Raw genomic sequence first — 27,813 nt, 5'->3', positions numbered from 1 at the left:
CACACACACACACACACACACACACACACATTTTATTTTATGTGTAACTAATTTATATTAGTAAAATATTAATTAATATATTTATATATACATATATATAAATTAATTAATTACATATATAAAATAAAATGTGTGTGTATATAATTAAATTATATGTATTTATTTATATATATTTATAACAGATTTTTAAATTATTATATTATATTACAAAACCAGTCATAAGTGTTTCTTTATAAATAAGCTTTCCATTGATGTGTGTTTTGTTATGATAGGATAATATTTAGCCGAGATAAAACTATTTGAAACTCTGGAATCTGACGGTGCAAAAAATCTAAATATTGTGAAATCGCCTTTAAAGTTGTCCAAATGAAGTCCTTAGCAATGCATATTACTTACAAAAATACGTTTTTGATATATTTATGAAAAGAAATAAAAAGAAAAATCGATAATTTTGACCCATGCAATGTATTGTTCGCTATTGCTAAAAATATACATGTGCAAATTGTGACTGGTTTTGTGGTCCAGGGTCACATATATTATATTATATTATATTATATTATATTATATTATATTATATTATATTATATTATATTATATTATATTATATTATATTATATTAATTATATTATATTATATTATATTATATTATATTATATTATATTATATTATATTATATTATATTATATTATATTATATTATATTATATTGTTGTTTTCAAACAAATCATGAGCTGATTTGACCTGATTATTTAAAAGTTATGTTTCTCTTTTCTCTGTTTTTGTGCAATTTCTTTGTATTGAATTATAAATAAGGAAAAAGGCCACAATGGTTTTTTTTAGAACATGAAACTAGACTCACTGAGCACACTTAAGAGTCATAGCGAAATCTTACTGCTGTCACTTCAGTGAATGTGCATCTACAAACCAACCTGAAAACTTTCATCTCTGCACACTTAGAAGAAACAGAAACAATCTTTTTCAGAGGCAAGTCTCTCAACATTCACAGAGAGATAAACATTCCCACTATTGTTGGAATCCTTAGGAAACAGTTTAAGGTCATGGATCAACCCTGACTCACTTTTGCTGGGTTTACAGGGGGTCTTTGAAGCACGCCACCTGTTAGATACTATTTCCACCCTTTCCTCTTCTTCAACCTGTTACGTAAGCCCTTACGGATGCAATCAAATTCTGGAAATAAAGGGGCTTTTCTTTCTGTTTTGTAAATCTTTTTCCAGTTGTCTTTAACTCTCAATGTACCTTCCCGTTTCTAAATGCGGCTTGTCAGGCGCTCAAATTTTCCCTAGCACTCTTAGAAATGTTTTAACTTTGTGTCATATATAAAAAGCTCTTGTGCTATTTTTTGCTATGATGAAACATGGCCTGATGGTTTGTTACCTCTTGAAAGTGAAAGTAACCATTGCTTAGTTTGCACCAGCTCCATTTTTGGTCTTCCTGTTCTGTGCTGTGCCGGTTTTTACGAGAAACACAGTGAATAGCTGTTATCCTTGTACAGTATGAACACTTGCACCTTTGAGATTTTCTCCGTTCGTCTGAGCCATAGTGTACAGCTCCTCGCCTGAACAGGAAGCCAGACAAACCATTCATCTCTTTTAACTATTATAATTTCCTGTGTTCGCATGTGTGTCTTTTATCAGCGCTGATGTGTCTCCATCCATGATCTTTGAAAAGCATAAAACACTACATTTGCAGCATGTTTACTGCCAAACCAGGTGGAACTTACTGCGACAGGCCTGAATACAAATCATGTCATTTCCGTTTTGAAGTGTAACAATATAGCGAGGTGCTGATATGAGGGTGGGAGGGTGGAAATCCCAGCTGAGATTTCCCAAACACAGCGTACGGTATATAAGATGAACGAACAGATAGACATCCAGCTTCACATTCCGCCTACGTGTTTAGGGTTAGTGAGGTTACAGAATGTCAAGAGTTTTTGCTTTTTTGAAGAAAAACACATTTATCATTTACTTGTTCCAAACCTGTATTATTTTTTTATTTTTTTATTTGTAGAACACAAAAACAAATGTTAGACAGGATGTTCTTGCTACTCTTTTGCATGCTATGAAAGTGAATGGTGACCAGGGGCTGTCAATCACCCAAAATAATAAGAAATCACCATTAAAAACCATAAAAGTAGTCCAAAATTTCAGAAGACTTGGAATATAGTTTTAATATTAGTCATATTGACTTTTATGGTGCTTTTATGGTACTTTTTGTCATTTCTTGACCTTAAAAGGTTGGTCACCGTTCACTTTCATTGTATGCAAAAGAACAGCGTCAGCATTCTCTTAAACTTCTCCTTTTGTGTTCTGCTGAAGAAAGAAAACCGTACATGTTTAGAACCTTTAAGACATTGACAGCATCATTTAGTGCATATATGAAGTTTATATTCTTATGGGAAACACAAGGTAGGGTTTTACAGTCAAGGTTTCTAGGTTGCCCCCAAAATTGCAAACCCGACACATTAATTCACAAAAGGTCAAACTGACTGATCCCTTCTACCTCCAACAATGTAGATGAATTATGATAAATTATTTCCCTTCAACATGTCAGGCTGATTGCACATAAGATCAAATGCACTGGATCTGATCTCTTTGCAAGACTTGAATCTGGAAAGATATCTTTCTCTCTCTTTCTCTGAGCAAAGCGGTCAGAGTAGCGTGCATGGATTGGCAGTTGCCTGCTTGACTCAGGCTGTGCTCAGTATTCATAATGTAATTCAGTTGTCATGCACACAACAGAGTTCAGCTGAGCTGTGTGACTGCAATTGATTTCTGAACACATCTTCCCTAGGCGCTGCGGGTTCGAATACTCAAACTACCCATGTGCTCATCATAGATATGGACATCTCCTTAAATACAGCTGGAAATTATGCAATATAACAAGTTATGATTTTTATGTTTTAGTATTAATTAATTATGCATATATTTGTTGTTTGTTTGCATTTGGTTGCACACTCGTGCATGACCTGACCGTAAAACCTTGCGTTGATGTGTTGAATGAGTCAAATGACATGAAGAGCTTCATGATTATTCAGCACTCATAAGCAGCTGTGTGGAAGTTCAGAGAGGTGAACACTCTTGGTGATCGTGTAGATGATGATGAATCAATCTTTCATATTTTCACGTCAGAGGCTGATTGTGCATGTAAACCTGAATGGCATTGAAATGTTGATTCACACTGACCCCTACTGGTAGTAATATTGCAGTGCTGTTATTTCTGTCATGAAGATGTGTTCTTTGTAACACAATCTTTCATAATTAACATTTACACACATATTTTTCATTATATAATACTTGACAGGGTTTTATAATAATAAGGTTTTAAATAAATTGGCCTGTTTATATTTTAATGCATATATATATATATATATATATATATATATATATATATATATATATATATATATATATATATATATATATATATAGTTGCCATAATTACTGTATGACTGTATATTATCCCTTACTTAACAAGTAATGAGTATTTTCCTTGTCTTTTTCTTTTAGGTTATGGACACACTGTCCAAACTCTCTCATACACACATTGCACAGCAGACTGGAATAAGGTACAGTATGTAAAAAAAAAAAAAAAAAGAAATGAAAAATTCGAACTCTTTTACGAGTGCAGATGAAAATGCTTATTTTCTATTTTCTATTTCTATTCTAGGCCATTTCCCACAGAAGAGAGTGTTGAGGATGAAGACATTTATAACCATCTAGAGGATCTGATAGAGTGAGTCATTTTTTTTTTTTTTTTGCTAACAGTATTTGTCTTCCTCTGCAGAAACAAGATGATATTATAACCTTCAGCTCACTGTGCGGTATCTGTTAGGAGAGATATAGGAGCCTCAGGCTGGGGCACACAAGAGAACTTAGGTTGATGTTAACATGTTGAGCCATGGCATAATGTGTGCCACACACATACTGTTCTCCTGTAGATACCCTCAGATACATATGTGTAAAAAACAACTTTTACTGTGTTGTTATTAACACATAAAGAGATATATATATATTTTTTTTAGTTAAGGTTTTTATCATAATGTTATGGAAGCTTTTTTCCACCAATACAAGTTATAAACTCGCAATTGCAAAAAAAAAAAAAAAAAAAAAATGTAACAAAAATTACTTTACTTTTTTTTCTCAGAATTGTGACAAAAAGTTGCAATTACCTTTCTTAATTGTGAGTTTATATACAATTCTGAGAAAATTTAATTGCTAAATATAAACTCAGAATTGCAAGCAATAAGGTCAGAATTGTGAGCTGTAAACAGAATTGCAAGAAATGAAGTCAGAATTGCGAGATGTAAACTCAGAATTAAAGATGTGAACTTAAAATTGAAAGAAATAAAGTCAGAATTGCAAGAAATGAAGTCAAAATTGCAAGATGTGAACTCAGAATTGCGAGATGTGAACTCAGAATTGCAAGAAATAAAGTCAGAATTGTGAGATACAAGCTCAGAATTGCAAGAAATAAAGTCCGAGTTGCGAGATACAAACTCAGAATAAACAGTTATAAACTCAGAATTGCAAGAAATAAAGTCAGACTTGCGAGATACAAACTCAGAATTGCGAGATATAAAGTCAGAATTGTGAGAAACAAACTCAGAATAAAGAGTTATAAACTCAGAATTGCAAGAAATAAAGTCAGACTTGGGAGATACAAACTCAGAATTGCAAGATATAAAGTCAGAATTGTGAGATATAAAGTCAGAATTGTGAGATATAAACTCAGAATAAAGAGTTATAAACTCAGAATTGCGAGAAAAAAACTCAGAATAAAGAGTTATAAACTCAGAATTGCAAGATATAAAGTCAGAATTGTTAGATACAAACTCAGAATAAAGAGTTATAAATTCAGAATTGCAAGAAATAAAGTCCAAGTTGCGAGATACAAACTCAGAATTGCAAGATACAAACTCAGAATTGCGAGATACAAACTCAGAATAAAGAGTTATAAACTCAGAATTGCGAGAAATAAACTCAGAATAAAGAGTAATAAACTCAGAATTGCAAGATATAAAGTCAGAATTGTTAGATACAAACTCAGAATTAAGAGTTATAAACTCAGAATTGCAAGAAATAAAGTCAGAATTGTTAGATACAAACTCAGAATAAAGAGTTATAAACTCAGAATCGCAAGAAATAAAGTCAGACTTGGGAGATACAAACTCAGAATTGCAAGATATAAAGTCAGAATTGTGAGATATAAACTCAGAATAAAGAGTTATAGACTCAGAATTGCGAGAAACAAACTCAGAATAAAGAGTTATAAACTCAGAATTGCAAGATATAAAGTCAGAATTGGGAGATACAAACTCAGAATTGCAAGATACAAACTCAGAATTGCGAGATACAAACTCAGAATAAAGAGTTATAAACTCAGAATTGCAAGATATAAAGTCAGAATTGTTAGATACAAACTCAGAATAAAGAGTTATAAACTCAGAATTGCAAGAAATAAAGTCAGAATTGTTAGATACAAACTCAGAATAAAGAGTTATAAACTCAGAATTGCAAGAAATAAAGTCTGAATTGTTAGATACAAACTCAGAATAAAGAGTTATAAACTCAGAATTGCAAGATATAAAGTCAGAATTGTTAGATACAAACTCAGAATTAAGAGTTATAAACTCAGAATTGCAAGAAATAAAGTCAGAATTGTTAGATACAAACTCAGAATAAAGAGTTATAAACTCAGAATTGCAAGAAATAAAGTCTGAGTTGCAAGATACAAACTCAGAATTGCGAGATACAAAGTCAGAATTGTTAGATATAAACTCAGAATAAAGAGTCATAAACTCAGAATTGCAAGAAATAAAGTCAGACTTGCGAGATACAAACTCAGAATTGCGAGATACAAACTCAGAATAAAGAGTTATAAACTCAGAATTGCAAGAAATAAAGTCAGACTTGCGAGATACAAACTCAGAATTGCGAGATACAAACTCAGAATAAAGAGTTATAAACTCAGAATTGCAAGAAATAAAGTCAGACTTAGGAGATACAAACTCAGAATTGCAAGATATAAAGTCAGAATTGTGAGATATAAACTCAGAATAAAGAGTTATAACTCAGAATTGCAAGAAATAAAGTCCAAGTTGCGAGATACAAACTCAGAATTGCGAGATACAAACTCAGAATAAAGAGTTATAAACTCAGAATTGCAAGATATAAAGTCAGAATTGCAAGAAATAAAGTCAGAATTGTTAGATACAAACTCAGAATAAAGAGTTATAAACTCAGAATTGCAAGAAATAAAGTCTGAGTTGCAAGATACAAACTCAGAATTGCGAGATACAAACTCAGAATAAAGAGTTATAAACTCAGAATTGCAAGAAATAAAGTCTGAGTTGCAAGATACAAACTCAGAATTGCGAGATACAAACTCAGAATAAAGAGTTATAAACTCAGAATTGCAAGATATAAAGTCAGAATTGCAAGAAATAAAGTCAGAATTGTTAGATACAAACTCAGAATAAAGAGTTATAAACTCAGAATTGCAAGAAATAAATCTGAGTAGCAAGATACAAACTCAGAATTGCGAGATACAAACTCAGAATAAAGAGTTATAAACTCAGAATTGCAAGAAATAAAGTCCGAGTTGCGAAATACAAACTCAGAATTGCAAGACACAAAGTCAGAATTGTTAGATATAAACTCAGAATAAAGAGTTATAAACTCAGAATTGTGAGAAACAAACTCAGAATAAAGAGTTATAAACTCAGAATTGCAAGATATAAAGTCAGAGTTGCGAGATACAAACTCAGAATTGTGAGATACAAAGTCAGAATTGTTAGATATAAACTCAGAATAAAGAGTTATAAACTCAGAATTGTGAGAAACAAACTCAGAATAAAGAGTTATAAACTCAGAATTGTTAGATATAAACTCAGATTAAAGAGTTATAAACTCAGAATTGCAAGAAATAAAGTCCGAGTTGCGAAATACAAAGTCAGAATTGCGAGATACAAAGTCAGAATTGTTAGATATAAACTCAGAATAAAGAGTTATAAACTCAGAATTGCAAGAAATAAAGTCAGACTTGCGAGATACAAACTCAGCTCAGAAACAAGCTTCCATAGACAATACTACATTTAATTCAGTTATTACTGTGACTATGTATGAGTTTGTTTGTTTTTTGTTTGTTTTTTAATTTTTATAAAATTGTAGTCTGTCTGCAAGTTTTAGTTAATGATAACAGCACTGCTTCTGATGACATGAAAGATTCTACTGAGTAGCGGGCCGTAGTTTGTCAGGCTGTTGGCAACACGTAGCATCAGCAGAAATGTCTGTTCTCCTCATATGACATGCTTGAGAATTTGATATTATGCGTAGCAAATATTGATGTTGCTGTCACTATGTTTTGGCTCGACCTCATCCCATCTGTTTCTGAACCACACATACACACACGAGGCCCTCTAGCAGAGGGTTGTTTTCCTCATGTGATGGTTTGTTCATATGAAACGTGTTTGCTGAGTGCTTTTCCCTGGAGGGCGATGTGCCAGTACGATTTTGTCCCTGTCAGAAAGAGACTTTTCCTTGAAGGCGTTTCGTAATAGATTCAAACTACAGACATTGTTAGGGAAAGAGATCAACAGTTTCTTTCTCTTTTTTTTTTACCCATCTGGAGAACATATCTGAATGATTTTAAGGCCTGACTCTGCTATAAAGTCTCTTTTGCTGTAGCTGAAAACCGTGTGTTTAATTTAGAACAGGGAAACATTATCGTTTTAAACCCCTCATGGGCAATTTCCAGAAGAGGTCTTTTTCTCCATATATCGAATATGCTGAAGCATTTGAACACATGCCGTTCTCTTAGGGGGTTTTCTGTTCCATCATCCATCTATATCTCTATGCTTATTTTAAACCAACTTTATCTGACTGTAGTCTTTGGTTTGCAACCAAAAAGTTTATGCATTAAACTAAAACCTTTGGAGAATCACTAAATGTTGTTGGTGTGTATGTCTCAGTGAAAATGGTGTTGAAGATGAGGAAGATCTCTATGACTGTGTGTATGATGATGATGAAGGTGGAGAGGTGTATGAAGACCTGATGAAGGTTGAGTTGGTACAACCACAGGTGAGCTAACCAAAATGCTTTTACGAGTGAACATGTTTAGGTTTGCGAGTCATAAAATGCCCTCTGTCTCGCTCTCTCTTGCTGCTGTAATTACAGAAACAGGCTGAGACGGACATCAGGAGCTGCTGTCTAATGGAAATCAAACAGACTGAAGAGAAATACACAGAGACGCTGGACTCCATAGAGAAAGTGAGGCCTTTTTACAACTGCACACTCAGACCCATTAATGTAATGTGTGTGATCTGCCAAGTGTCCGCTAAATGTAATGGAACACATAAGTAACTTTGGTATTTTATTAAGACTATAGAAACCACAGGTAAAACAACGGATGAATCTTATTTTTTACCATGTTTAGATCAATGTAACTTACCCTACAAAATTTTACCATGATACCTCTATACAAATACCATAGAAACTACAGTTATTGATACAGTTTCCCTCTGATGACTTGCTGTAAAGAAATTAAAATGACAAAAAGATTCTGAAACAAAATCTATGCTTTTGAAAATATATATAAAAAAGTAGTTTAAACATTTATAAACTATAAGTACTGCTAACATAGTTTAAATAAAAAGTATTTTATTATTATTAAATGTTATGTATTATTATTGTTATTATTTATTTATTTCAAACCTTGGTAAATTTCCATTTATTTTACATCTTAGTATGAAATTACACATTTTCATTATAGTTACTATAATAAACCATTGTAAATTTCCACAACGATTCAAAGAATCATAATATTGCAAAATAGATTTTTTTTTTTTTTTTTTTTTTTTTTTATTGATTGATTGACTTTCAATAAAATCTGCTCTGTAGTTACTACAGTATAATAAAATCATGGTAAATTTCCATTTATTTTAAATCTTAGTATGAAAATACACATTACTAAGCTTGTTTCAGTCACTGTATAAAAATATTGCAAATAGGTAATTTTTTTCTCAGAATTGCATAATGTAAACTTGCAGTTGCGAGTTATGAAGTCAGAATTGTAAGAAAAGTAAAGAATTGCGAGTTTATATTGCAATTCTGAGAAAATTGAGAACTGGGAGATAAAAAGTCTTAATTACCTTTTTTATTTTTTATTCAGTGGCGGAAACAAGCTTCCATACATTTCTGTCGTAGCTACTAAAATAATAATAATAACAATAATAATAAAAGGTAAACTTCCACAATGGTTCAAAGAATCATTATATTGTATTTAATTTATTTATTTATTTAATTTAAAATCTTACTATGAATATACAACATTTCCATTGTAGTTACTACAGTATAATAAAACCATAGTAAATTTCCATGATGGGTCAAAGATTCATTATATTGCAATCTTGATTGTGTATTAGCTTTGGCCATATCAGCTTCTTGATCTTTATATTTCATTATTATTTTCAGTTCTTTATGAAGCCTCTGGGACAGTCACTGTCTGGTGTCGATATTGAAAAAGTGTTCATCAATATACCGGTGAGTCACAAAACCTTTAATGGAGGACAGAATTTAGCTTGAATCTGTGTGTCATTGCTTCATGTTTTCATGTTCTATATCGCAACAGGACCTTGTGAAAGTGCACACAAGTCTTCTGAGGGAGATTCAGGATTCAGTCCTTATGCATAACGCCAGTAACCTGCACCAGATTTTTATAAAATACAAAGAAAGGTGATCAGTTTATTCTCTTTAGCTATTTAAGAAATAAAACCCTCCTTCCTCTTCTCACATGTGTGTGTTTTCCTGTGTGATAGATTAGTCCTGTATGGGAAATACTGCAGTCATGTAGAATCAGCCATTGCGTGTTTGGATGACATCTGTAAGAACAGAGAGGACGTCAGGCAGATGTTAGAGGTAAGGCATTGTCACACTGTGTTCATGAAACATCTCACTGGCACTTTCCATGAATAAAGTACCCTTTTATTTAAAAAAAAAAAAAGCTCAAATCTTTTTTGTTAGAACTATTAGGTATGTTAAAAACTATTATCTTATAACCTAAAATTAACTGACTGTATCTAACACTAAATAATTTAGATCCTTTGTACACCATGGTAGAAAGAAATTAATCTGTCATGAAATGATGTATGAAAGTAGTTTTTATTTTTCACTACCAAAACTGAACACCTGTAATTGATTTGCTTTTAGACTCTGCCACCTGGTGGTTGAGAGTAGTACAGAACATTTCAGAACATCTTTTAAAAATATTTTGTAATTTATTTACCAATATAATTTTTTCCCCCCATGAAAAAGTCGCATATGTGGTTTTTGTTTATTAATTTCAGTTATGTTCCAAACGAGCCAACAATGGGAAGTTTACTCTGAGAGATCTGCTAGTTGTTCCGATGCAGAGAGTTCTGAAGTATCATCTGCTTCTACAGGTTTGAAATTATTTTGTTGTATTCCTGCTTCTACACCAACATGTTTTATCCGAGTCTTCAATAAGTACTTTAAAGACAACATTAAAATGCATAATGTCTATACTGTGACATTTTATAATGTAGTAATAATAATATTGTAGAGGGATTAGATTGGAACAATTAAACATGTTAGGCTAAAATATGGACATAAAAATAAAAACTAATTCAAAATATTAATAAAAACTATAATAGTATCTAAATGATACTAATATAACACTGATATATTATTAATTATTATCACATTATTAATAATTATTATGTCTTAATAATAATATAGTTTATTATTTAGTATAAGAATATTACTATATATAATTATAAATATATTATTAGCAATAGCCCATCAGAAATTGGTTCTAAATGAAGGAAAGTCATTTCAGAGGTTGCGAAAGTTGTTATTATATTGCTTTAAGAGTCTAAAGCATTTATCATAGGGTCAGTTCTTCTTTCATGTTGTCTTTAAATGATTGCTAATGTCCACTAGGGGCAGTGGTGTCTGTCTTTATGTAGAAGCAGCATAATCTATGAATGAAATCCACCAGTAGGGGCAGTATAGTATAATCCACAGTCCTCCAGTAGAGGCAGTATAATCCACATAATGGAGAAGCAGCATGCTTTATCCAGTCGTGTATGTTAGGTCTGGACCTATTCCACAAACATCTCACGCAGTCTGCCATGAATATTTCATATTGTGTCTCTGTCCATCACACGTTAGGTCTACTGCATGACCCAGCTATGAGGGGATTTAGAAATGAATGTGAACGGAGGCGAGAGAGAAATAGAAAAGTAGGGAGAGGGAGATGTGTGTAGCGTGTGGAGACTGAAGCCACCACGATCCTCCTGCTGTTGCAGGAACCTTTTGGCTCTCAGTGGACAGAAAAGTGAAGGTGTTTTCTGTGTGTGTGTGTGTGTGTGTGTGCAAGCGTCTGCTTAGCATGCCTGCATGGCTGTCCACAGCTCAGTTCACCTCCCTGCCCATCTGGCCAGCTGTGGGTTTAGGGAGTGCGTGCGTGTATATGTGTGTGTGTGTGTGTGTGTGTGTGTGCGGCAGGCGGTGCAGATAGAGCGTCTGTCTGTCTGCTGCCCCTCTGGAGAGCAGGCTAGCGTGTGACAGACTGTCTTTCTCTGCTCTTTGCTCTGCTGGAGAAAGCCTCGGCCAGTGAGAGAAAGAGCAAACCAGCTTTATATAATGAGTTATATTGAAAATAATTCATAAATAATCTATTATTAAATATTCAAATATTTAAATATTCAAATTAAATAAATAATTCTTTTTCATTTACTCCAAATGATTACTTTTTTTTTTTTTCAAACCCTAAAACTTTGGGCAACTAAGATTATTTTTTTTAAAGAACTTAATACTTCTATTCAACAAGGATGCATTAAATTGATCAAATGTGAGAGTAAATTTTTTACATAGCTAAGGTTCTATTTCCAACAAATGCTGTTGAACGTTCTATTTAAATTTAATCAAAGAATCCTGAAAAAATGTAACACGGTTTTGACAAATATATTAAGAAGCACAACTGTTTTCAACATTGATAATAATTCTATGATTATTCTTGAGGGCAAATCAGCATATTACAATGATTTCTGAAAGATCATGTGACACTGAAGAGTAATAATGCTGAAAATTCAGCTTTACCATGACAGGAATAAATTACATTTTAAAATGTACAGTTATTTTATAAATTATAACAATATTCACAATACTACCATCCTTACTGTATTTTTGATCAAATAAATGCAACCTTGTTGAGCATAAGAAATTTTTTATAAAAACATTCAAAAATCTTACACACCCCAAACTTTTGAACTGTACTGTATGTCGAGGTTTAAATTTGTCAGATTTTTATTTTAACCATGTAAAGAAGTCAAAGTAATGTTCATAAATCAGGAAGTAAGAGTTATAAATAAGTGCTTTTAAGAAACTGTTCCAACTAAGCCAGTAAATATCAGTTTAAAGTGGTATATATATATATATATATATATATATATATATATATATATATATATATATATATATATATATATATATATATATATATTGGTATATATATTGCATTGGTTGACTGAAACAAAGCAACCAGAAGATGGTGATGAGCAAATGTTATTGATGTGACAAATTCTGAGCATAATTTGGGCAGTTATTGAACATAAAAAGGTGCCAGACTTTACAATACTGCAATGCTGCTCTGTGAAATCATGTTCGAATGATATTCACCTAGAATTCTGCAAACGTTTGGATAAGAGATTGGCTGCATTTTATTTCTGCAGTAATCTCTGTGTTAGTGTCATACCTCCTTTCTGTCTCTCTCTCTATATCTCTCTTTCGCTGTGTGAGGGTAGAAGGAAGTGAGAATGAAAAATAAGGTGATGTCCGTCTTTCTGCTGATAATAATGCGCAGGTTCAGCTTGACTGACGCAGGGGATTTGGCTTGTGCTGGATGGCAATATATCTCTTAGGCCAAAAGGAAGCCATTTATCAGACCTGAGTAAAGGACATTCATAGCACCCTCCCTTATCCTACAGACTGGCCCAGATGTCTTGTTTACTTCATCCCGGAGCAGGAAGGCAATTTCAACCCCACAAAAACCTTTTGCTTCTCATTTCAATTCTCGAACCTGATGCAGGTTGGGATATTATTTCAGCTTGTGTGTGTGTGTGTCTGTGTGTGAGGCGGAAAAGAGAAAGTAAGATTTAAAGACATGCCATGCTGTATGTGTTTATATTATCATTGTATTCTAAGGCTTGCCACATAAATACCTTGTATAATCTTGTAATATATATATATATATATATATATATATATATATATATATATATATATATATATATATATATATATTTAAAATTGTATCAGATTCACCTCTTTTTTTATGGAGGAGGGATGTACACATGTAAAACAAAAAAAATAAAATAAATTCTGCTTCAGTGTAACCTATCACGTAAAAATCACCTAAAATTCTATATATAAATCAGGGTATGTCAAAAGTACGTCTTCAGTTTTGAGCGCTGTTGAGCGGATTCTGATTGGCCATTCTGTTCATGCACTCAACAGATGTGTTTATGACTGGCTACAATGATCAACACTTCAAAAACGTTGTAAATAGACATCTTTGCTGCTCTTCACTGAGCACTTAACTATACTTAACCTAACTATACAGTGGTGGTCAGAATTATTGGCACCCTCATCAAAGATGACTGTAAAAATAAATCTGCATTGTTTATCCTTTTGATCTTTAATTCATAAAATTAGCAAAAGTCTAATCTTTCATTGAAGAAAAAGAATTGAAAGTGGGGGGAAAGTCACATTATGAAATAAATGTTTATCTTCAAAACACGTTGGCCACAATTATTGGCACCCTTTTATTCAATAATATTTGCAACCTCCTTTTGCCAAGAAAACAGCTCTGACTCTTCTTCTATAATGCCTGATGAGTTTGGAGAACATCTGACGAGATCAGAGATCATTCCTTCATACAGAATCTCTCCAGATCCTTCAGATTCCCAGCTCCATGTTAGTGCTTCTTCTCTTCAGTTCACTCCACTCATTCTTTTTAGGGTTCAGGTCAGGGGACTGGGATGGCCATGGCAGAAGCTTCATTTTGGGCTCATTGACACATTTTGGTACTGATGTTTGTTTTGGATCATTGTCCTGATGGAAGATCCAACCACGGCCCATTATTGGATTTCTAACAGAAACAGTCAGGTTTTGTTTTTTATCTGTTGGTATTTGATAGAATCCATGATACCAAGTATCTGAACAAGATGTCCAGGACTTCCAGCAGAAAAATAGGCCCACAACATTAAAGATCCAGCAGTATATTTAACAGTGGACATGGGGTACTTTTTATCCATGGGTTTGCTGCCAAAAAGCTCTTTTTTTTTTAGTTTCATCTGACCATAGAAGCCGGTCCCGTTTAAAGTTCCTGTCTTGTCTGACAACTGAATATGCTGGAGATTGTTTCTGGATTTTTCTTGAAACCCTCCCGAACAACTTTTGGGATGTAGGTGCTGTTTGATCATTTTTTTTAGGCTTTCTGAGACTCAAGACTCAACTAATCTCTGCAATTCTCCAACTGTGATCCTTGGAGAGTCTTTGGCCACTCAAACTCTCCTCCTCACCGCACATTAGGACGATTTAGACACTCGTCCTCTTCAAAGCAGATTTGTAACATTTTTAGTTAATTGGAACTTCTCAATTATTGCCCTGATGGTGGAAATGGGGATTTTCAATGCTTTAGCTATTTTTTTACAGCCACTTTGTATTTTGTGAAGCTCAACCATCTTTTGCTGCACATCAGAACTATATTGTTTGGTTTTACTCATTGTGATGAATGTTTCTGGGAATTTGGCGTTTGTGTTTCCTCATGTTTATACTCCTGTAGAACAGGAAGTCTCGGCTGGACAATTTCATGTTCATGATCACCCTGGTGTGCTAAAAAAATGTAAATATGAATGGGAATATACTTCAGAGATAAAATATTCTAGGGGTGCCAATAATTGTGGCCAAAGTGCTTTGGAGAAAAACATGTATTTCATAATGTGATTATCCCCCCACTTTCAATTCTTTTCCTTCAATAAAATGTTAGATTTTTGCTAATTTTATGAATTAAAGATCAGTTCAGATTTTTTTTTTTTACAGACATTTTTGATCATATTTACCAAGGTACGATCCACCACTGTATGATGAAACCTTTACATTGTACTGTACAATTATTTTTTTGAGTACATACATAGTAGTTAAAGACACCTACAACCTTTTTCAAATCAAATGAAAACAAATTTGTTACCTTAATTCAACACTCTTAGTAGACAATGTTGTTACATTTTAGATGACTTATTGCTAAATGTTCTCTCTATATTGTTGGTAAACAATTTTCACGGTTATGAGTGGGAGTTATGAGAGCGTGCGAGAGTGACAGATGTCCTCCGGCTTGGCTTCGCTCCTGTACATCTGACTGTCTGCTGTGTTCATCATCATCTGGTGATAATAAGACACTGAGACACGGCCCATGAACACCATCTCATTTCTCTCTTCCTTCCTGACAGGAGCTGGTAAAACACACCCATGATGCCACAGACAAGAGTAATTTACGGCAAGCGCTGGACGCCATGAAGGTGGGTTGATTGTATAAATATCCTTTTCATAAGCTGCCTGTTGCTTTGACTTGTGAGTAGTAATCCACTGAGAAGTCTGCAACAGTGTAAGCACTCATTTGAACCATAAAATGACAAATGAGGCCTCCTACAGTCTTCACCCGACAGCTAGGCCTTGTTATCTGCTCTCATACGCACATTTAGCTCCCCATCATTGCATAATTTATACCAACAGGCTTTTAATCACCCATCTCTCTGTGATATTAGAGGCCTTGTTCAATTTGAAATTACAACAGTGACAAATTTCATTCTCTTAAAGCTATTTATTTTTCATGGGCATACATCAACTTTTTCGTAAGAAAAGCTTTCGTAGAAAATCAATGTGGCCCTCTTGACTCAGACATGATCAAGATGGTGCCGAATGCATCTTGACAGGTAACCGTCCGCTAATTGAGGCAAATCAAGCTGAGAAGATTGTGCAGATTGCACCGAGGGCTGTGATGATTTCATTTGGATAAATTAGCCACTTAGCATTGATTGGGGTATTGGCTAACGCGGTTAACCTCCTCAAGTGCTCCCCTTAAAGATCCTCACGGTGGGCGAGCACGAGCAGCCCCCCCACTCTCTGATTATTCTAGATACGCGATGATGAATGAGTCGCTAAACTCCACTCACAGGAATGGGGGTGCACTGTGTTCGCAATGAGATTTGTCAAATCAGCCTCGCCCTTTCAGACGCTAAATCTTATTTTACATTTTTAGAAGGAAATGAGTCCCTTGAAAACATCACATGGGGCGACATTGTCAATAAGGAAGCTGGGGAGGAAATATGGTTATTTTTAGCTCACGGATAGAAAGATTTCCTTGTTTATACCCAGGTCAAAGTCTAAGCGTGTTGAATGTTAAGGTGTTTTGTTTGCATTTCCATCTCTTCAGGATCTGGCCCAGTATGTCAATGAGGTGAAGAGAGACATCGAGACTCTGCGAGACATCGACCAGTACCAGAAATCTATAGAAAACCTTGTGAGCTAAATCACACACTTCATATATATATCACACACTTCATTTAAAACTAATGGGGAAACTTACTGTAGTCAAACTACACTTTTGATAAATTATCTAGCTTCATTATAAGCTAAAAAGACAAATTTTCCACCTCAGTAAGTTTTTTTCAGGAGAGAATATCCCCATTGTGTTCCACATGCAAAAGTCTGCTGCTTTTGGTTATCTTAAATTGTTTTATTTGCCTTTTTTTAAACAATAATAATATATTTTTTTACAAAATAAATTCAGATTTATTCGTAGAAGTTTTATCAAAGTTTGATTTTAAGAACCTTAACTTTAAAAATTAGATAACTAAGTTATTTTTGACATTTTGTTATTTTATGATATTGTTAAAATTGGTTAGTATTACGTAATATAATTTATTTAAAATGTGTGTGTGTATGTAGGTATGAATGTGTATATAGGTGTGTGTGTGTGTGAGTGTATATGTATATACACACACACACACACACACACACACACACACACACACACACACACACACACACACATATTAACAAACTATTAACTATGAATTTTGCCTCAATAAACTCCTAATTACTGCTTATTAATAGTTAGTAAGGTAGTTGTTAAGTTTAGGAATTGGGTAGGATTAAGGGATGTAGAATATGGTCATGCTGAGTTAATCTTGTGCAGAATTAATATGTGCTTTATACAACTAGCAACTAGTTAATAATTAGAACTGGACTCTAAACTAAAGTGTTACCATATATATATATATATATATATATATGTGTGTGTGTGTGTGTGTGTGTGTGTGTGTGTGTGTATGCAGGGCTTGACATTAACTTTGTTGCTCAGTTTTCCAAAGTTACTAGCCACTCAGCATTTTCACTGGCCACAATTTTGCTGTTGGGAAATTACATTTTATATGATTAAAGTTGACTTTGGCATGCTTAAATGACTTGATTTCGAGTCATTTTACTTGATTTACAAGATTTAAAACACTTTCAAACTTACAAATGCATAATGACCACCCAAATCAAGACTACATTGTTTATCAGCTGGTATGTACAGTTATTATTGTTAGGCTATATAAAAGAAGCAAATTACAAATAGTACATTTTTAAAAGTCTTTTTTCAGATACATAGGTTTATTTAACATGACAGGTATTTATTTGGGGCTGCTGGATGTATGGACGTAATATACTGACGCATATTCATTTTTTTACCCACCAGTTTACGTCCACTTAAGCCATAACGGACTGTGTTTACGTGAGATATTCCACACAATGGTCATTTTGAAATCTGTGTGTGTGTGTGTGAATGACTATTCAGGCGCAAGGAGAACTGATTATGCACGCGACAGAGAGAGAGCGAGCGCTTCTGTTGTGTGTCATTCAGCGCGATTCCGCCTATCACGCCTTCACTGAAAGCAAGTTAATCGATAAAGAATTGTGATTGAATTGTAATTTTGTTATACGACGAGCTTAGCTACCTTTCATTTGGCTGTAGGCTGTAATTATATTTAACTCTCCAAAGTGGCTAGTGGGAGTGGATGTCTTACCCGCTACAGCTGAAATCTACCCGTATTTGGCGGGTTGGTGGGTGTTAATGTCAAGTCCTGTGTGTATATATATATATATATATATATATATATATATATATATATATATATATATATATATATATATATATATATATATATATATATATATATAATTATTTATTATGTCACTTATAATATATAATTTGTTTTTAAAACTGCTAATTAAACAATACAAAAAAACAGTATTCGTTCAGTATTTAACAAAATATATATTTTATATATTTTACATCAACAAATGCACGAAATGTATGCACTCAGTTTCTGGGAACTCTGTTAAGATCTTCACAATAAACGAGTAAAACATTAACCATTGAAACAAATCAGTTTACTAACATGAATCACACTTTGCAGTGCAACTTTTTAAGGAAAGCATATTTTAATATTTCTCTCTGTTGAAAGGTTGTGTGCTTCTTTATTCACACTACACTCAGTGAACACTTAGTGGAGAAAAAAGCTACTGTATGAACTATTTTAAAAACAGCCAAGATGGTGTCAGACTACTAAAACTGCACTGATTTTCATGCCTACTTTTAGTTAGTTACACCCCAGCGAGTTAAGCAGATACAGTATGAAGCTTTGAACAGTTTTTGTGGAGAAAAAAACATCTAACTCAAGAGCATTGACCCCTAGCAGTGTACAAGCATGTCTGTAATGAGTTTGCTCCATTTCTGTGTTCTGCAGAATCAGTCTCTCCGTAACTACGGAAGACCGAAAGGTGACAGCGAAGTGCGAGTAGCTTCAGTCGACAAACGAGCCAAACAAGACAGGTGAGATGATTAAAGTGTGGAATACTGCTCAGCCTGAAACTCTGCCAGTCTTTACTAAGGCCTAAGGGTTATGAAGGTGTCACCCTAAGGCACTACTCTTTTATTTTCTCTTCCTCTTTTGATCTTTGCCTTTCTTCTGCTGCAGGCACATCTTTCTGTTTGACGCCGCTGTGATCGTATGCAAACGACGAGGAGATAACTATGAGATGAAGGAGGTGATTGACCTCCACTCCTTCAAGATCACCAACAACCCGACCTCAGAAAGAGAAAACCGAAAGGTGTGCAGCCGGTCTCCTAATTGCCTCCAAAGTTCGCTGCTCCACAGCCGAGAGCAGCAAATGTGCTGTTATGCTGTCGTGCCATAATCAGTTACCGCAGTAGAGCTGCTTTCATTCGCACAGATGGTGTTTCCTATTAAAAACCGTCTAGTGACTGCTAACGAACGCAGCCGACACCAGACACAGCTAAATTAGAAAACATGATGTCGTTTGTTACTATACATTACGTGCTGCTGTGCCAGGGCAATTATTGGTTAGATAATTCTGTAAATATTACATGTACAAGAGTTTCTTTGAGAAATGATGCTGAAGTTTTAAACATGCAAGGTAAACATCATTATTACTTTTTCTAATGCTTGCGGTTAGTGATTTAAACAATCTTTGTGCTACAGACATGAATCTTCCCTCGAAATGTCTGACTTGTTGAGGAAAGGTGTTCATTTAAGTTAATTTAGTATACATTTATTTATGTATATCTATTTGAAATCAATGTTAATCTTTTAAACTTTCTATCCATTAAAGACTCCTCCCAGACAGCAACATAATGTGGCCCAGATCCGGCCCACATCTGATACATGTGGATTACACACAGCCCAGATGTGCCGGATCTGGGCCGACATTATGTTGCTGTCAGGGCTGAAAAAAAGTATCACAGTTTCCACAGACATTTTAAGCAGCACAACTGTTTTCAACATTGATAACAACAAGAAATGTTTCTTGAGCAGTGAATTAGCATATTAGAATGATTTTTAAAGGATCATGTGACACTGAGGACTGGAGTAATGATGCTGAAAATTCAGCTTTGCCATCATAGGAATAAATATAAATTAATATATATATATATATATAAATATAAATAAATTACATTATAAAAGTCATTTTAAGTTATTATTTTAAATTGTAATAATATTTTACAATATTACTGTCTTTACTGTAAACATTTAAAAATCTTACCAACCCTAGTCTTTTGAATGGTAGTGTACATAATTTTTTCAAGGAAAGTCATCTTTACAATAGCGCTGAGAGCACGTGAAGGCAGCGACCGATGACGTCTCTGTTTCCTTAGAGACTGCGTCAGGCGATTGTAAACAAGCGGCGAAATGGTGTCAAAAAAGTTTGTAACATAAAAACACATTGGACAACCGGTATCTGGTTGAACTCTGGCAAGAGTACGAATGTCTATACAACATATCTTCGAAGGAATACCATAATAGAAGCGATAAGGAAAGAAGCTGGGCTGCTATTGCGGAAGCTTTGAATGTGTCAGGTACTGGACATACTGGACCGGCTTATCCATAGACGGGATTGGGCGAGTGTCCTGGGGCACCAGCCAATAGGGGGACAACAAGTGATAAAGATAATGACTAGACTTTTTTTTTTTTAATCATGTTTTGTATATATATTATTTATCTGATACGGACACAAAATTTACAGTTAATGATACAATATACAGAGAGAATATAAAGAGCCCTGCCCCTTTGATCGCGAAAGTGAAAGTGCCCTTTGAGGTCGCATTGTGGTAGTATAACGTTACTTCTGTGGTAATTTAATGGTCTGTACAGTGCCGTTTCAAGTCGAACAAGCTTCATTGAGGATCGCAGCTTGCTTAACAACGGCCGACACCACCAGAGTGCAAGCCCTAAAAATAGATTAATTTAACAAAGTTTACTCACCTCAAATTCTCTCTGTAGAGAACAAATTCCATGTTGCCTCTCCAGCCAGGACCTCACACATATCCTGCGCGTTTTTCCTCTTTTTTTTGGTCATTTTCCGCACAAATATAGCTGCAGATGAAGAGTGCCAGCTGTTTGTTTACATCCATTTACATCCCGCGCACAGTGTGTTGCTTAGCAGCGGTCTCAGTCGTAAACGATTGTGTTCTTCTCCGATTGTCAACGATTAAAATCGGCTCCAGTCGAAGGAAACAATCGGTATGTGTGTTCAGTTCAGTCTTAGAATGTTACAGCTAATCGTTAGGTGTGTCCCCAGCTTAAGCAATCATCCTGGACACCTTAGCAATGCCCTAGAAAGCAAACAAAACACCTTAGCAACACACTAAAAGCCCTGTAGCATAGTGTCTGCAAATTTTTGCTTAATAAAATGCAAAACAGGCCTAGTGTCAGGATGCGCAACCGCTTATTGAACTGTATTATACGTATGTTCACACTGCACACAAAAAAAGATTTGTTTTTCAAATCTATCTGTCCGCACTGTCATTTCTTTCAAGTGATGAAATCTGTTCCATTTGTTCTACATCAGCTGCAATATGATGTAAGCGTCAGCCCAATGCTAGTAGACGATAACAGGATGACCCTGCTAGATTTGATAGTAGCATTTCGTCAGTCTTGCATAAACAACAGTGACCCCCTCAAACCATCATGCTTTGTACTCTCATCCTTGTTAGAGCATCTTTGATGTTTTGAATCAAAGGCCTTAAGATGGTGTTTGTTTTTGCTTTATCTGTGTGTGTGTGTTTTGCATTTATAACATGGATGTTCTTGTCTTCTCTGTCTCTTCCAGTGGTGCCACGGATTCTACCTCACACACAACCAGGGTCAAAACGGCTTTGAGTTCTTCTTCAAAACCAAGGAGCTAAAGAAGAAATGGCTGGAGCAGTTCGGCATGGCATTGTGAGTATGTGTGTTTGTGTTACAGTATGACCTCTGAAGGTCTGCGCTGTGTTGTTTTTCAGGTTTGTTATCTGTCTTGACAACAGACACAAAGGAATGATTTAGCAATGACAGTATGTCCTGGCCCTGATTCAAGACTAAAATACCATTAGTGTATATTTTTACTACAGAACAAACACAGTAATGAGGACAGACTTGCTTAGCCAAGCATTTTTGCAGTGGTGTACCTTATAAAACATAATGTGACCCAAAGGGTTTTCATTCTCTCAGAGTGGTTGGTTTAGTTTTGCAGATAGACTGGAGTATATACCAGTTTTTTTTTTTCCTTTTCTTTTTGTATGTTTGGGTGTTTTTTGCACTTTTAAAGCTGGTATTTTAATGGACCTATAATGTTTCTTAAAACCTGTCATAAATTAGCTCTGCATGACAATTGTTCTCTGATCCTTACAGGAATATCTCACAGAAAATCTTTAATTCAGTTATTTACTCACCCTCAAGCCGTTCCAAACCTGTATTATTTTCTCTCTTCCATGGAGCACAAAAGAATCTTTGTTTCCCCATGGGGTTACATTAAATGGGGACTGGTGCTTTCAAGCTTAAAAAAATAATGCACCTTACAAGTATAATAATAAAAAACTCATGCACTATATTCCAAATCTTATAATGTCTTATTATTGCTTTGTGTTAGAAACAGACTACAATTTCAACAAAAAACAATGCTACTCACTGATAATTTTCACCTCAAGAACTGAAGAATTGCTATCAATGGATCAGTGAGTTGAATCTAAGAACTACATCAGTGAGCAAATCATTCAGGGCTGTGTTTCCCAAAAGAGTAATAGATCATTGAACCATTGCCACCAATGGTCTTTAAGATCAACTTAGCTCACAATGCTTTTGAGAAACGCAGGTGAGATCACTGTATCAACTGACTCACTGAAAAAAAAGGACTCAAAATAATGGTTCGGTCACAAATTGGACATAGGATCATGATCCCTCGGGAACGTGCCAAGGAGAGCCTGGGTGGATGCCAAGTGAAAAAAGTCTTTGCTTGTTCCTATTGTATGGATTCAGAAGACTTGGAAATTAGCCAACATGTTCTCCAACCAATACACCTATATAGGTGGTTTGTCACTTCCCTGAAATATGACCCATAGGAGCATTTACGAAAGTTGCGCCCCTATCGACAACAGGAGACTTTCATTTTAATGCATTGTTCCCTTTTATCTGCGTCATATTTCGGGTTTCGCGTAGCTCAATTGGCAGAGCATTGCAATATATAACAATATGCAATCATGTGATCATGCGATCGTGGGTTCGATCCCAGGGAATGCATGTGCTGATAAAGTGTATATGCACTATATATCACTGAGGGTAGGTTTAGGGGTGGGGTGGTTGTAGGAGTTTTGCTAAATGGAAATAGGAAAAATGGTGTAAAAAGTCCACACACTGCATTTAAATAAACACGCATTTTGTTTGTTAATGACAGTCATATGACCTATAAGGTCGTTTTTTTGGAGGACAGTATAAGCACATGGAGGACAATATAGCACATGGACCACTTTTATGTTCATTTTTTGGTAATTTTACTCTTCTTAAAGCTTATTTTAAAAATTTGTATGGGATTGGAACAACATGAGGATGAGTAAATAATGATATAGATGTCCTTTTTTTGGGGGGTGAACTGTTCCTTTAAAGTGCCCCATATGATGCTTAATTTAAAGGTTCCAAATTTTGATTTGGAGGTTTCTTACATGCATCCAAGGTCAAAAAACACTTTAATTTTCTCATTATATACATTGCAGTATCACCTCTTTTTGCTCAGTGTCTGAAACAGTTTAATAAAGGATTCAGTCTCTCTAAACCCCTTCTTTCTGTGAGCCTACTATGCTCTGATTAGTCAGATGGCCCAGTCTGTTGTGATTGGTCTACTGCTTACAGCACGTGCCGGAAACAAAACACCCATTGCTATATCTGAATTTCAGCTCTGGAGGCTTAGATACATTTGCAGGGCAGCAAATGAAGACCATAGGCTACGTGGATATGTGAATGAAGTATGACTGGAATTACTGACGACTCGTTTCAGGCAATTCAGAATTGGTTCTTTCTTTTGGGAGACCAATTTTATCATAAACTTTGATCTTTGAAACTGTGCAAACCTTTTACATTCACAAACAGCTATATTACATACTACATGAAAGATAATATCAGAGAAAGCACAATAGGGGCTCTTTAAACAAACTACTTTAAAGGGTTAGTTCACCCACAAATGAAAATTCTGTTATCATCATTTCAAGATATTTGAAAGAATACTGGTAACCAAACAGTTGATGATAGCCATTGACTTTCATAGTATGGAAAATATACTTTGGCAGTCAATGGCTAACTGTTTGGTTACCCAGATTCTTCAAAATATCTTCTTCTGTGTTCAGCAGAAGAAAGAAATTCGTACAGGTTTGGAACAACTTGAGGGTGAGTAAATGTTGACAGAATTTTCATTTTTGGGTGAACTATCCCTTGAAGAGTTCAATATGTAAATAACTGAAAGTAATAATGATCCTGTTTTGATATTTAAACATGGGAGGTGATGTCATATTACACATTAGAATATTTCTACACAGTATATCACATTGGTTTATTTAATAGAAGCAAGATAAATCCTGTTTTCAATGATATGACTTCTATGTTATTTGTACCCATTCAGAGGCTTTTTATATTCCTTCACTTTAATTTGATTATTTTCACTATTCTTAGGAGAATCAGAGATTAAAGTAAATCTTTGTATTATGAAATACTAACGAAATAAGTGATCCCACAGCGTACCTGTGAGAAGAAAAAAGAGAGTGAGAGAAAATATATTTATAATTCCAGGCTGATGACAGCAACAATCAGTAAAATGCAAATGAAAAATGCTATAAAACATCTGACAAGTGATCTACCAAATTTCAGTATATATCCAAAAAAGGCACATCCACACACACACACACACACACACACACACACACACACACACACACACACACACACACACACACACACACACACACACACACACACACACACACACACACACACACAAAACCCCACTGGAATAAGATGGGAGAAAAAAAGTGTAATGCACCAAAGACAGGAGACAGGGCTCTGATTAATTAGATAACACATTTTTAACAGATTTATCTGAAGGGCTCATTAATTCTGGAGAACAGTGATGAGTCAGTGTTCTCTTTCTCTCTGTCATGTGCCATCAGATCAGTCTACAACTGAAGCTGATTGGATATCAGTGCTTTTACATACTCCGAGCTCGAATGACGACATCAGCACGCACAGACAGCTCTCTCATCTGTCCGTCATCTGTTAATGCCTTTATTATGAGGGCACTCGCAGCTCAAGGGTTATTCAAGATGGATCGAGAGAGAGAAACAGAAAGCGGGTGGAGGGTCTTGGACTATAAAATCGTAATAGAGACATAGATGACATCATGACTCCTGCCCTGCTGATGCTGTAATTAGTGGTGCATGCTAAGACAGCAACACTATTGCTTTAGCTCATACTACATAATAATAAAAAACAGATCGTAAGTTAGAATATAAATGGAAAAGTAATTTTGTTATGTGTTATATATGCAGTACATTCAAGAATCTTGTTAAATAGTAGCATCCAAGCTTTGTGGTATTGAGTTTTACAAGGTCGCCATTAATGTTTTTTTTTTTTTTTTGTTACCCATATGTGTCTTAAAGTGATAGTTTAAGATGAAAATGAAAATTCTGTCATTAATTATTCACCCTCATGTCATTCCAAACCCGTAAGACTTTTGTTCATCTTCAGAACACAAATGAAGATCTTTTTGATGAAATCTGAGAGCTTTCTGTCCCTTCATAGACAGCTATGCAACACTTTGATGTGTGTAAAACTAATCCATATGAATTGAGTGGTTTAGTGCAAATATTCTGAAGAGACTCGATCACAGTATATGATGAACAGATTGAATTTAGGCTTTTTATTCACATATAAACATTGATCATCGAACATAAACTGAAGCTCAGCCGAACCTGATTGATGCGCGAGAACAAACCTTTTGCGGAAGATCAAACATGCTGTGTAACACATGAGAATGAACCTCATTGGTTCTCACATGAGCAAACATGAGCTTCTGTTTACCACAACTGATGTGTGAGTTAATAATGTTTATATGTGTTTAAAAATTAAATTAAATCTGTTCAGCGTATAAAGCAATGGAGTCTCTTCAGAAAATTTGGACTAAACCACTCAATTCATATGACTTAGTTTTATGATCTCTTTATGAACTTTTTGAAGCGTCAAAGTGGAAGTTGTGTAGTTGTCTATGGAGGGACAGAAATCACTCAGGTTGCATTAAAAAATTTGTGTTCCGAACATGAACAAAAGTCTTACAGGTTTGGAACGACATGAAGGTGAGTAAATGATGACAGAAGTTTCATTTTTGGGTGAATTATCCCTTTAAGAGGCAATCACAGCTGATTGGAAGAAGGGAGCAGACTACAGATGGAAACAAGCGCTTCTGTGTTCACAAGTTACGTTCTGCAAAGTCTTCAATCTTGTTTTTAACACCCACTTTCTCTATCTTTCTCTCTCAACAGATCGAACATCTGTCCAGAGAGTGGGAAAAGTAATTTCCATGAGTTCCGCATGCACACCTTTGAGACGACCACATCCTGCAGCTCGTGTAAAATGCTGCTGAGGTAAGCTTACCGTTGAAGCTTTGTGAAATGACACAGTATACCCACAATGCACATTAATGAGATGTTTGGACCTAAACTAAGGGTGTGTATGGATCATTATCACTTTGATAATGGCGTGTGTGGGCGTGGCTAAAGAAACGCTACTGGTTCCCCTAGTAGATCATTACTGAATAATTTCTATCTATCTATCTATCTATCTATCTATCTATCTATCTATCTATCTATCTATCTATCTATCTATCTATCTATCTATCTATCTATCTATCTATCTATCTATCTATCTATCTATCTATCTATCTATCTATCTATCTATCTATCTATCTATCTATCATCTATCTATCTATCTATCTATCTATCTATCTATCTATCTGTCTTCTTAGAGGAGTCTTCTATCAAGGGTACCGCTGCTCCAAATGTGGTGCTGGCGCCCATAAGGAGTGTCTCGGCAGGGTGGACGTCTGTGTCAAAAGCAGTGCCGGTGAGCCCTGCATCCAACACAATAAACCCTTTCTAACAATTTCTGTGCATGCACATTATGAATCATCTATTTACAGAGCTGCGCTGGAGCCTCTGGCTCATGTTTCAGCGTTATGTGATGTCGTCTTACCTCACTGCACACTAATGATTGACCTACACTGTAGTGTAACAGACAGGGCAATAAAAGCTGTCAACACACAGAGATTCTTAATAATCTAACCTAGGCCACATAGATAAGCTTGATGTCTGATGACAAACAGACAAACAGGCTTGGCTGGCTTCCTGAACTCATGATGTATGCATGTGTGTGTGCGCCTGCCAACAGTGCCACTTCTTATTGTTCTAGGCATTAGTCAGGCTTCTATAGAATTTCCTTGTTCCCGCTTTTAGGCACAGCTGAGCTCTCTCTAAACTCGCATCAGTTCTGCACATCCCGTGTCCTATTAGCTAATTTGATTGTGCTTTAATCTATCAATAACAATAAAACACAATATGAACAGAAAATGAAAAAAACAAAAAGACCCCAAAAAGGGTAGATTCATTAACTCTTAAAATTATCGTCTCACAGTACCTCTGACTCATTATCTCTCATCGCAGGAAGGACGATGTGAGATTCTGCTGTATCACATTTGGCTTCTAGGGCATTTGGGCACAAAATAAAAGGGACAGATCAGATCAGATTATTTCATGTAGAAATGTTCTACCTTTACCACGACAGATATATCATCTTGAA

The 27,813-nt window shown here is 34.9% G+C and overlaps 1 protein-coding gene across 2 annotated transcripts in view; it reads left to right on the top strand.

Annotated features, from left to right (window-relative positions):
* The window catches only part of LOC137014327 (guanine nucleotide exchange factor VAV3), a 91,311-nt gene that overhangs the window by 39,482 nt on the left and 24,016 nt on the right, over positions 1–27,813 (top strand). For both annotated transcript variants that reach the window (XM_067378593.1, XM_067378592.1), the window contains exons 3-17: positions 3,527–3,585; positions 3,687–3,752; positions 7,990–8,098; positions 8,195–8,287; positions 9,491–9,559; positions 9,648–9,751; positions 9,835–9,934; positions 10,363–10,458; positions 15,550–15,618; positions 16,533–16,619; positions 18,892–18,977; positions 19,123–19,255; positions 21,776–21,885; positions 26,502–26,603; positions 26,984–27,081. In XM_067378593.1, the coding sequence (XP_067234694.1) occupies positions 3,527–3,585; positions 3,687–3,752; positions 7,990–8,098; positions 8,195–8,287; positions 9,491–9,559; positions 9,648–9,751; positions 9,835–9,934; positions 10,363–10,458; positions 15,550–15,618; positions 16,533–16,619; positions 18,892–18,977; positions 19,123–19,255; positions 21,776–21,885; positions 26,502–26,603; positions 26,984–27,081 (1,381 nt within the window). The remainder of the gene's footprint in view (positions 1–3,526; positions 3,586–3,686; positions 3,753–7,989; positions 8,099–8,194; positions 8,288–9,490; positions 9,560–9,647; positions 9,752–9,834; positions 9,935–10,362; positions 10,459–15,549; positions 15,619–16,532; positions 16,620–18,891; positions 18,978–19,122; positions 19,256–21,775; positions 21,886–26,501; positions 26,604–26,983; positions 27,082–27,813) is intronic.

This window comes from Chanodichthys erythropterus, chromosome 23 (assembly GCF_024489055.1).
Source record: "Chanodichthys erythropterus isolate Z2021 chromosome 23, ASM2448905v1, whole genome shotgun sequence".
Classification (NCBI taxonomy): Eukaryota; Metazoa; Chordata; class Actinopteri; order Cypriniformes; family Xenocyprididae; genus Chanodichthys; species Chanodichthys erythropterus.
Note: the sequence above shows the minus strand (reverse complement) of the source record. Positions and strands in the feature narration are given on the sequence as shown.